The 12,534-nt window shown below is 41.1% G+C and overlaps 1 protein-coding gene across 1 annotated transcript in view; it reads right to left on the bottom strand.

Annotated features, from left to right (window-relative positions):
• The window catches only part of RHBDF2 (rhomboid 5 homolog 2), a 103,864-nt gene that overhangs the window by 2,967 nt on the left and 88,363 nt on the right, over nucleotides 1-12,534 (bottom strand). Inside the window, exons 9-12 of the mRNA XM_042447551.1 lie at nucleotides 11,896-12,093; nucleotides 8,344-8,419; nucleotides 7,120-7,220; nucleotides 4,848-5,001 (exon numbers count right to left, since the gene is read on the bottom strand). Coding sequence (XP_042303485.1) covers nucleotides 4,848-5,001; nucleotides 7,120-7,220; nucleotides 8,344-8,419; nucleotides 11,896-12,093 — 529 coding nt within the window. The remainder of the gene's footprint in view (nucleotides 1-4,847; nucleotides 5,002-7,119; nucleotides 7,221-8,343; nucleotides 8,420-11,895; nucleotides 12,094-12,534) is intronic.

Here is a 12,534-nt window from a genome sequence, read left to right as displayed (position 1 = left end):
ATGGTACCAGATGCAAGAAATAATAGTACAGTACAGTACAGTAGGTGTATGTGAAAATTGTTATAGCAGAAGCAAGTAGTCCTATTCAGGGAAGAAGCCTTAATCATTCCACGTGCCACTAACAGCTGCAGGATGTGTTGTATGCCTGGCAAATACTCCCACCTTTTCTTTGCTTAGGATAGTGCCTAAATCCACAGAGGGTATACCACTTGTCCAGGACTTGTATTCATTCATTCCAAGGTGGGCCATCCATTGCCCACGTGCCAAGGAAAGCCATGATGTGAAGGCGCCTGCTGAAGGGGAATGTAGAAGGGCACCCAGTGACTCAGCACCCAGCTGCAGACTCTGCCCCTCCAACCAATCTGCTGAAAAATTGCTGATGTGGTTTGAAGGATTAGCTGGAGTGATCTCCTTTGGAGCCTGACCGAAGCTCAGATTAGCCACCTGCCTGCTGTTGCATCAGTCAAAAGGGTGCAGAGCACTCTCACGTGTGAGCAAAAAGGACAGCTGGCACATTCAGGGCCAACATGCAGAAGCAGCAGGGAAACTTTTACTGAAATAAATCTTGCCTTTCACGTGCCTCAAGGAATAAGGGTGCCATCACCAACAACTGCAAGCCAAGAAAAACTGACTGGCATCTCATTTCCAGCACCTGTCTTACTGTAAGCTTCTTAGTTCTTCATACTGTATGACTGTGAGGCAGGGGAAGAGTGGAGTGATGAGGAACCTGAGCCTTCCCTAAATACACAAAAGCAGTCTTAACCACCATGACATGAAGAGACTCCCACTCACCCTTTCCCTCACACTTTCTTTCTGGAGATCTAATGCCATGATATTAAAACAGATCAGCTTAGAGAACAGGTTCTAGTGGGAGAGGGGGCAGAAAACCAATTAATTCCCCACCTCAAAACTAAAAAATTTAGTCCTCAAGACTAAATTGCAACTAGTTCCCAAATCACTTTATCCAAGACTGGACAATGAAAAATAATTTCTTCAGAGGCAATATTTGAAGTGGAAAAGTCACCATGCCTGATACACATGAACTCCCACACTCTCAACCTTACTGGCATCCAAAAGGCTTCCATGCACAGTTTTCCAAAATCCTTAAGACAATATAGTATAAATCTAAACCATTTTTTCTGAACTAGAAAAAGTGCTCTCTCTTTCTGTGCAAGTTTGTTCAATTTGCCAAGAAACCCACAAATTCTTCTATCTCTTTTTAAGATTCTATCCCTCTTTCTTTATAAGAAAAAAGAAACAGAAATTCCTGTTCTAGGTGGAAGAACTGGAAATTTGGCAGAGCCCAACAGCCCCTATCATTGCAGTGTACTGGGTATTCAAGCGTCTCCCTGGAAGATTGAGCAACAGGCTCACAGATCAGTTTATGGCACCCTTTTCCCCAAACAGCATACACACATTCTCATGTTCTGCTCAGTGTTAAGGTCCTGTGCACTCCTAATATTTCTAATCTTTTTCCAAAGCTCACAGAACTATGTCAGGTTCCTGACTTACCTATCCAACTTGTTCAGAGCAGAAACTTCAAGCATTCACAACTGCGTACATTCAGCAAAGCATCAATCATTATGTCTGTTTTATTCATGAACTGAAACTAAATTTTTCTCACCATCTTATCCTGAAGCATCAGGATGAGTTGCAAGACATCCAGCTATGTAGTGAATGTCAAGAATGCCCTAAGCACAGTGTAGGGCACTCTACTGAGCAGGCTTGAAGGCAAAAATATTCTCTGTGTTATTTTCACATCTCTGAGGCATGTTAGGCTGAGAGAAAATTTTGCTAAAAGTTAGTCAGCAAACAGCTTAACTGAGAAAAAAATCTAAACATCAGCCACCTCAACACTGTGTCCCAATGCCACCATATTTGTTCAATCTCTCTCTGACTTGGGCATGGAAATTGTGTTTTTGACATAGGTATAACATACCACTAGCATTGGCTCTTAGGCAGGAGGTGGTTCAGGTAGCAGATTTGGAGTGTCATGGAAGGACACCAAATGATTCATTAATTACTTTGTAGTGAATATATCTCTACTGCCAGGGATAGAAAGAAGTTCTTGGGGGTTTTTTTGAGGCTGGCTGTGGGTACTATGAACCTAAAATCTGGGGTGGGGGGGTGCCATTTGTAGCTTCATTTTAGGCAGCAAAATGATTTAATTGGGCAATGGATAGCATTACAAGGGAGCCAGCATGGTGTAGTGGTTTGAGTGCTGGACTATGACTCTGGAAAAAAGGACTCAAATCCCTTCTTAGCCATGAAAAACCGATTGGGTGGCCTTTGGCAAGACACACTCTCTCGGCCTCAAAAGAAGACAAAAGCAACCCTTCTCTGAACAAATTTTGCCAAGAAAACCCAGTAATGAGTTCACACCTTAGGGTCACCATAAGTCAGAAACAACTTGAAGACACACAACAACACCATTATAAGAGGGACCTGCAACTAAATGTTGCAGGATGGAATGTCCCTATTTAAGGTTCCAGACAGCCATATCCTTTTCCAAGATTTGAAAGACTTTATCTCCCCATATGAACCTGCTGGAACTCTAATCTTCAGGGCTTTCTCTCAGCCTCTCTCTTCAAAGCTTTCTCTCTGTCCCACCACCACCACAGGCTTGCTTTCTGAGGACATGGTAGATAGCCTTCTCGGTGGCTGCTCACACATTCTGGAACTCCCTTCCATGGGAAGCTAGGATGGCACCCTCTCCTTTTACTTGCAAGCAAAAATCTTTATCTTCAAGCAGGCATTTAATATGTAATTGCACCCAGGGAGGCTTCTTATTTGGGCATTTGCTATTCTATTATTTTAATGGCTTCCTTTTTTTTAACTTAATAGGTTTTTATTGATTTTACATTTTATAACTTCTTATATTAATGTGATCTTTTAATTCTGTTTTAAAAACTGTACTGTATTTAAGTATCTTTTGTGAGTCGCCTTCGGTCCAATTTAGGAGAAAGGTGGCGTATAAACTAAATAAAGAAAGAAATAATAAAAGATGCTCCATTCCTTTCCCTGCACACGGCTGGTGTCATTTGGGCTATATAACAACCAGCACACAAGAGAATCAGCTTGTCATTAACTTACTGCCTGCAAGGGGCAAACCTTAAAGTCTGGGAATCCCACTACTGTGTAGGGAAGCACTGACTGAAGATAAAAGATTTCCAGAGGGTGAAATCTCATGTTTGTGACTGGAGATAAGAGGTATTATCTGGCCAGTGTTAACACTTCCGCCTGGGCAAGGAGACAGCAGATTAGATAGTAACCTCTTCCCCATCAGGAAACAGGTGCCAATGTTGGCTGAAGGTGTCCCCAATCCCTGGGCTAAACAGGGAAGCGTACACACACAGACAAACACACACATAAGGGCTAGATCTGCCTTGTTTGCTGTAGACATCTAGGAATCCTTCCAAAACCGCTCTTCTGATCTCTTGTCCCAATATCAAGGAGGCAAAATCTGCTAGTGAAGCAGCTCCTATTGCTCTCGTCTACTCCTCCCACTCCATCAGCAACATCATGCAGTTCCCTCCCCCTGGCTGGTGCATAGCCAGGCAGAGTACGCTGGCAGATGGCCAGTCTGGCCCATTCAGACAATGATATCACCCACCTGCAGTCATATCACCCTTGTTTTTCAGGCTGCCTCTGACATATGCTACCAAGAGGACCAAGGAAGGAGATGGGAGGATAAAGGTAAGGGAAAGAAGCTCCTGAATTAATCCCTCCAGGGTGAGGGAGCACAACAGAAGGCCAGTGGGACAGATGCAGCTCATGGATTCCACCTTTTAAAGCTCCACTTTAGGTTTAGTCTACTCTAGGTCCTGTGTTTTCAGAGCAGACAACCAAAGCCCAAGACATCATGGAAGTGGCTCAAAAGGACAGCAGCCCAGAGAAAATAAGCAGAGAAGAGTCCACAGGCAAGATGGATGATAGGAAGCCTATTCAAATATGCATGTACTACATGTGAGTCCTTTTGGGATTGAACCGCTATAGGAAGCAAGTGGGGACCATATGTTGAATGTTTCTCAGGTCTTAACAACATCAGCTCCCCATTCTGGCCACTGAGACCCAGCAAGCTGGCAAGAAGGCCAAGACTGAACTTTTCTCCTTGATGTACTGGTTTTCCAGAGGCAGACAGATGGTGACACGAGGGAATTTTAAACATGTCCTCTATACTTGCAGTCTAAGATAGTATTAGCTCACCATGTCACAACAGGACATTGCTGAAAGCAGCAAGAACCTACTAATTCCAGAGTTTCCAATTATGTAGCTTTCCTATTCATTTATTTCTCCATTCCTGAACAGCAACTGCTGTCCTGTCCTGATTATACTTCCACATGCCCTCAACTTTCAGAATTTGATACAGAAAAGATAGTACTACTGGCTGGTTACACTTAGTAAACACTAAGCTTGTTGGCCCATTTGCTTTCCTGGAGAAGTGGAGAATTTTCTGCTTAGGTTAAATCATGTCTAATAGAGAAGTTATTCACCCAGGGGGAAGAGTGGTGGGCAAAATGCAGCCCCAAAGATGCTTATGTGCTTATGTGGTTCCCAGGACATGCTCCCAAACCTTTGAGGATTGTCATCTGGAAGACCAGTTATACCAGTGAACGTCGAGGTCACTTCTTGTCGAAAAAAGGCCTTTTCTGACCTCAGAATTGTCCACGAAAGGCCCATAACACAGAGAAATTCCCCCAGCATGCCTCCTATGGGATATTTGGAGGCAAAAGTGAAATTCCAGGAGATGCAGTCCTCCATGGTCCCCTGGAGAACCAATGTGGCTCCCTAACCTCTGACGCTTGCCCACCCTGCCCTATAGGGAAAAGATGTAACCATGTCCTTACCTCTGCCCTGTATGGCAGAAAAATGGCACTGGCCAGATTGCCTGTGATGCCGCTGAGGATGAAAATGATGGTGATTCTAAGCCAGCCAGCCAGCTTCTCCAAATCCCTGAGAACTGTCATCTGAAAGACCACTGACACTAGGCAGTGGATAACCCTACAATGGAAAAAGGTAAGAGAAAACACTTCACATCAGATTTCTTCTCTGTTTCAAAAACTACTCCTGCTGAACCCTCCTCTTTCTCTCCGGCTGCATCCACACTGCAGAATTAATGGAATTTGACACCATTTTAACTGCCATGGCTCAATACTATGGAGGTCTGGGATCTGTAGTTAGGTGAGATATTCAGGCTTCTCTGATAGAGAGCTGTGCTGCCACAACGAATTACAAATACCAGGATTCCATGGAATTGAGCCATGGTAGTTGAAGTGATGTCAAACTGGATTATTTCTACAGTGTGGATGCAACCTCCCTCCCTCCCCCTCTCTCTGTTTCTCCCTCACCTATTCATACACACACACACACACACACACACACCCCAGCATGAGCCAGTTTATTGAATGTTATGTTAATACTAGGGATGGGAGACTGGAGCAGGTCTAGGAGCCAGTTCTCTACCCTTGAACATTTGGGATTCAGAAAAACTACTCAAAATAATAATAATAATAATAATAATAATAATAATAATAATAATAATAAATGGGAATGGCCAGGGGTTCATTTGACAAGCAGGCATCTTTTTTATGTTAAGCAGTACCGCCCCCCCCCCCCCCGAAAGGCAATTCACCCTCTTTTTTGGTCAGAAAATGAGGCACCTGAGGGCCTGGACTGGTCTAGTGCTCCAGAAACAGTGAGGGGGGAGGGAGGGCACATGTGGTTGTCATTTATTTATGCACCACCTTTTCCCTAGCCTTGAAACTCAAGGCAGCATAGAAAAAATGAGATAAAAATTCACATCATAAAGCACACAGAAAAGTGAAAATAGAATGAAGCAATCAGTAGAATTAAAAGCAAATTAAAAGTGTATTCATTTTATGTTAGACTAAAAAGGCATATGATAGATGTGGTTAGTAGCTAGATTTCCCCTCCCTGCTTTTTTTCCCTTTAGGCTAAGTCAGTTGTCTCTATCTGGTTTAGGACTCTAGCGTAAGTGGGAGAAGGGGGATCTGGTCCTGATCCCACATCATTTGCAATAAATTTAGCCATAAAACTGAATCACCCTTTAGCAATATAAACAGCAAGAGTGGGGGAATCCAGATCAAGACTTCAGTGTGTATGTGTGTGTATTAAATCTCTTGATTCCTCCCCAGACTTTAGGGCTCAAAAATCCTTTCTTCCAAATGCATGCTTTTATACCAGGCTCTACCTGGTGGATTTGAAAGTTTTAGTGAGGTTCTGTGCTGCAAGAAAAGTGGGACAGAAATTAAATTAATACATAGTGAAAGGCCAAAACAAATTCCACATGCCTAATATCTGCCCATCTCAAAATAAAACCATCAGAATAATTAAATTACAAGTAGAAACACATAGGGAGTTTCAGTCATGAAATCAAAAACCAACTCTTAAGAGAGAGGGGAAAGCCCAAAGAATACTGAAAAACTTTTTGCAGCAAAAAGCCAGGGGGCACATAGGCCAGAACCATTAATTCAGGCCACAAACGGGCTCACTCACACGACACAACTGTAGCACCATGGGCTCCTCCTTAAACTGAAACTCCCAGAATTCCAAAGGACAGAATAATGGAAACTGAAGTTGAATAATAATGCTATAAGTGCACAGAGTGAATGGCCCCTAGATGAACCTCCTTTCCAGTTTTCTGGGTGGGAATAGCAAGCACTTAATGACAATCACATGATGGGAAGCTAGGCAAGTTGGGGAGATAAGCAAAGAAAGTAAGAGGCTATATTTCTGTAACATCTGAGATATTCAGACTTCTGATACAAAGAGATGGGACCTCATTACTTTCCCAGCACCTTGCAAGGCAAGGGTAGAGACACTAGCATTAGAACAAAACAAGTAAAGTGTATTGGTTAAAGCAGCCCAGCAGAACTGGAGATACTAGGGCTCAGCTATGAATCTTGTTTGGTTATTGCTTACCCTAAACTATGTGACAGAGTTGCTATGTGGAGAAAAATGTACACCTCCTTGAGTGCCTTGTATCTACAAGTAATAATGAAAAAGGAACCCTCCCAAAAGAAAAAAAATCCAGCTCAAGCCCCAGCTTTTGAGACAGTTCCCCCCAAGAGTTTCTACACATCTCTTCATCTTACTTACCCAGCATGAAGAAATAAGGATAACCAGAGTCTGTAGAACTGATCAGGAATCTCTGGGTTAAGAAATGGCAAGAGGCCACACACCTCACCCATGCAGTGTACCTAGAAAAGAAAAGAAAAACAAAGCATGTGATTTAAGCGAGAACGAGAACAGGCGAGGTATTAGTGGTTATAGTACTGGACAGAGACTTGGAAGATCTCTCTGCTCGAGCTACCTCACACGGTTGTTTTTGTTGTGAGGATACAGTGGAGGATAGGGAGAACCCATGCACTTCTTCAACTCACTGGATGAAATGTAACAAACAAAGTGTGGTAGACCAACAGAAACTAAGAGAAGGTAACCCTATGAACAATTCTGCTGCGATACACCTGAAGCTGGCTGACCTGCTGGATTCACACATTTTTGCTTGTACAAAATTCTACATCTGGCAGTAATTATCAAACAGACTTCTAACCCAGAGGTAGTGGCCATAGGGACTCATTGCAGGAGTACCCTTCTTTGCTGCCTTTCTTCTAAACGTGTTCATAAAATGGATTAGAATGGAAGAAAGCAAAGGAGAAGAGGAGTTAATTTTAAAGGGGATACCACAGAGCATGAAAGGCAGGCATCAATTTCCTTGTTCTAATCTCTAATCATACAAGATAAATGAAGCAGCCTGGAATTACACTATTTGTCCTATCTAGGGTCTATTCTGATTGGCAGCATTCTCTCGGCATTCTCAGATATTTTCCAAACTGGGTCCCAGGGACCCTTTTTAACTCTTAGCACCAGGAATTGAGTCTGGGACTTCTGCCATTCTATGACTCTGTGAGCTCAACACTACTAACCTGTTGTCCTACAGAAGAGGTTAATTTTCCACACTGCCTGAAAGCAGCGTTCCATATTCCCATTTGGGGGGAGGGGGGATAGATAGTAGACCTAGTTGCTTGTTGCTGCTCAGAGCACTGAGTTAGATCACTTTTTAAAGGGAAGGGGGAGCAAGGTAAGATAGGGCCAGCCTTGGATCCTCCTGAGGTACAGAGTCCCTGACAGTTCCTCATGAATACCAGGTACTAACACTAGTCCTGGTTTTATACCCTTTATTGTGATTGTGCAAAGGGAAAATGAGAGAGGGGTTATCCCCCTTAAAGACCCCACTTTCCAAGAGTTTTCCTAGTCACACACTGCCATCTACAAACCAGAATTAAAAGTCTTCTCTTGTACATGCTCAAGAGTCTTACTTGCCTGTGAACAAAGAGTTGCTTCTTCATGGAAATAGCCATGCATGAATTCGCAGTACTCCCGAGTAGTGATCTCACAGCTAGTACAAAGAGAGACAAATAAAGAAATGTAACCAGCATCTCTTCTTTCATCTACATAAAACCGTTTTGTAGCACTTTAACAAGATTCTCAAAGAGTCTAGCATTCCATATGGCACAAGTTTGAGGCTTACAGTCGCTTTTTACACATGTGGGGGGACTTTTTATTTTTTTAAAAATTAATCTCATATAGTTTATTTACAGGCTCAGCTATATTACATTTTAATTAAAAATAAAATTTATTAACATTATTAAAAATAAATCCAACATATATAACAATACAATATTCCAAAGAAAAAAAGAAAAAGACATATCTGATTATCTTGAAATTCATCTTCTCCTTGCCCTCCCCGTCTATCCCCTACATATACTTTCTTGTAATATTCATATTAAATTAAACAGCTTTCTTAATTTTTCCTCCTTCTCGTCTTGTTTCCTACCCTTATCTCACATTTTTTATTCTTCTTTTTCCTTTCAAAGAATGTGTTATCATCTTATAGGCATTCTTAAATTAATTCTTACTTCTTAATCAGTTTTTTAACAAGTTTATATACATATTTCTTACATATGGTAGAATCTGAGTTTTCATGATTATAATATAGTATATAACTTTAATACTATGGAGCTTAATACTCGTACTTATATATTTCCCCTAATTTATTAACATTTCCATATTATTCATTACTCCTTCAACGTTTGTTACAATATTCTATAAATAATTCCCATCTTATTTCTTCTCCCTTGTTTTCTCTTCTTCTTTCAATAAGTTTGAAAAGTATCAGTTTCTATCACCTCTAAAGATTTGATTAACCATTCATCAATTTCTGGAGCTTTAATTTCTTTCGATCTCTTTGCCACTGTTATCCTTGCTGTAGTTACCAAATATAATACTTGTTTCAGTTTTTTCCTTACAGTTATGTCATCTACCATGTTTAATAGGCATGTCTCTGGTTTCAGCTCAGTCTTAATTTGAAGTATTTCTTGAATGATTTTGTGTACCTCAATCCAATATTTTCTAATTTGTGGGCACGTCCACCACATATGATAGAAGGTTCCGGGTTGTTGTTTTTCCTCTCCAACATATATTTTCTTTACTTTTATATATTTTGGCTAATCGTGTAGGGGATAGATGCCATCTATATAACACTTTAATAAAGTTTTCCTTAATGTCTGCACATAATGTGAATTTGAGATCTTTTCCCCATGCCCTTTCCCAGTTTATTAGTGATATGTTATATGTAACATTTTTTGCCCATTCCACCATATTTGTTTTTATTGTTTCCGCTGCTTCTAATTGTAGTTTCAAACATAAATTATATAATTTTGATATTATTTTCCTTTCTCCCTGATTGAGTAATTCATCCAATTCTGTTTTGACATTAGTTAATGCTTCTTATTTGGCATCTGTTAGGAATCTTTCTTTTAGTTGTCGGTAAGGGAACCAGCTTAAATTTATTCCTTGCTGTCCGAGTTCTTCTTGACTCTTCATTACTAATTTTCTATTCTCTGTTTTCAGAATATCTTTATATTTTAACCACCTCTTATTTGTTAATATTTCCCTTCTGAGATGGGAGGGACTTAGGATGGTTGATTTCAAAGATATATTGGATTCCGGAGGGCTCAGAGGGATTTTTCAGTAGAGAATGCTCTCCTTTAAGCTCTGGTCACTCTGTGGGATAAGGTGATAAGATACACATCCAATTAGCTCAGCCTTACCAGGAGTCCTGTCCTGTTAAACCTATTCAGCTCCTTGGACTGCATGGAAATACAATGGAGGGGTGACTCACCTTGAATCCTATTCCACATGAGTAAGAAGTCTGCTCTGTGGCAAGAAGTGGTAAAGAAGCCATTCCCCCCCTCCTTACCATTCCATCCTCTCAGTGTCATATCAAAAGAGTTTTACTGAGTACTTTGGGGTTATGTGAAGCTCTACCCACCATCTGTGTTTGTGTTGGGGACTCTCCCAAGCACTATCTCTGCTGCCCCTGCAGGTTCTACTGTCACCTCCTAAGGCAGTGGAGTGCTGAAGCTTTTATTTATTTGTTTATTTAGTTTATATGCCACCTTTCTCCCACAAGGGGAACCAAGATGGCTCACAGATAAAATCGTTTAAAAACTTTACAATAAAAAATTTAAAACAATTAAAATCAACTTACTAAAATAGCATAAAATACATAAAACATACAAAAGTGTAAAAAAAAACCCATAACCCATATAAAAGCCTCCCTGACAATGATTATATATTTTCTTCCCTATCAGAACTATGCTCCTAGAAGACTGGAAGGACCCCACTGGAAAAAAAACAACACTTTCAGTGGGCACAGAAATAGCAATGGCAAGGCAGGCAATCATAGAATCATAGAGTTGGAAGAGACCCCAAGGGCCATCCAGTCCAACCCCTGCCATGCAGGAACTCTCAGTCAAAGCATCCCCAACAGATGGCCATCCAGTCTCTGCTTAAAGACCTCCAAGGAGGTAGACTCCACCACACTTTAAGGGAGTGTGTTCCACTGTCGAACAGCCCTTACTGTCAGGAAGTTCTTCCTAATGTTGAGGTGGAATCTCTTTTCCTGCAGCTTGTATCCGTTGCTCCAGATCCTAGTCTCTGGAGCAGCAGAAAACAAGCTTGCTCCTTCCTCAATATGACATCCTTTCAAATATTTAAACAGGGCTATCATATCACATCTTAACCTTCTCTTCTCCAGACTAAACATCCCCAGCTCCCTAAGTCTTTCCTCATACGACATGGTTTCCAGACCCTTCACCATTTTAGTCACCCTCCTTTGGACACGCTCTAGTTTCTCAATGTCATTTTTGAATTGTGGTGCCCAGAACTGGACACAATATTCCAAGTGGGGTCTGACCAGAGCAGAATACAATGGCCTTATTACTTCCTTTGATCTAGACACTATACTTTTACTGACGCAGCCTAAAATTGCACTGGCCTTCAGACAAGATGGCATGGCTGTCACATTTGGTAACAGGAAGAGGAGAATGGAAGATAACGGAAGGAGGACAGGAGCCCCGATCCACCTTTGGGGTTTGTCCCCTTCTGTGCCATGGGGCTCACCCATTCTCTGAAATGTCTGCTTTATCTTATTGTTTATAGTTATACTGCTGCCTGTTTGTAATGCACATGTTTTTAGTTTAAGTTGTGACATACAATAAAAACTCCATAAAAATCCAAAATCTACATAAAAATAGTTGTGGTATAACTTTAAAAATAAGTACAGTAACTAAATTTCAAGCCCCCATGAGTTCACTTAATTAGCACATGAAGAGGAGAACCTTAACTGAATATTAGCCCTACTAAGATGTCTGGGGCAATCCAAGTCAGGAAAGATAGCTTTTTGAAACAGGCAGGCTTTAAAATGACATCTTGCTTTTCCAACTAGGGAAAGCAGGTAGGTTTGTAGCTGGTAATTGCAATATATTTTGTACGCAGCTCTGAGATATCCTTAGGATCACAAGTATTTACCTGCCTTTAGTTCCAAGACAGCAAGGTCTTCCTTTAATGTCACAGTCCATATGCAAGAAGCCAGTGTGATTACTTTTGGCCTGATAGGTACAGATCTGCAAATAAAAGAGATGGACAATTATAAAAAGAAAAGAGTTCATCCACAACTCATCAACATACCTATCAATTTTGCTGAAAACTACTGTATAGCATATAGGGCTACAGACAAATTAGAAAACAAGCAAGAGGACATCTTAAGCTGGGGTGGAAAGACTGCTTATGGTGGATCTCTGGGTCATTTGTAGCAGATGGGCCAGAATTTCTGACTTCCAACAGGTTAATAATTGAGGCAAAAAAGGATGCCCTCCTCAGACATAAATTATACTGCTGAAGTAAAGAAGGCTTGCAATGACTGGGGCAAAACTCAATTTTAGTCCCAGCTAGAACAGACTAACTAAAATAATGGGAAGTTACATTAGTGTTGACCAACAAGTCTCATTCCTGCTGGGGTTGAAGCTGATATTGAATTTTATCCCAGTACTGGACTTCTTTCAGAGAGAACTGTGAGCTCTGTTCAGTTGTGGTATACAAAATAAAATTCCTGAGCATGAGCTCTAAGTATGTGCCTTTTCCCCACAAAGTTCCAGCTTGGGGTTTTTG

Source organism: Sceloporus undulatus, chromosome 2, assembly GCF_019175285.1.
Source record: "Sceloporus undulatus isolate JIND9_A2432 ecotype Alabama chromosome 2, SceUnd_v1.1, whole genome shotgun sequence".
Classification (NCBI taxonomy): Eukaryota; Metazoa; Chordata; class Lepidosauria; order Squamata; family Phrynosomatidae; genus Sceloporus; species Sceloporus undulatus.
This window is presented reverse-complemented; position numbering and strand designations above follow the sequence as displayed.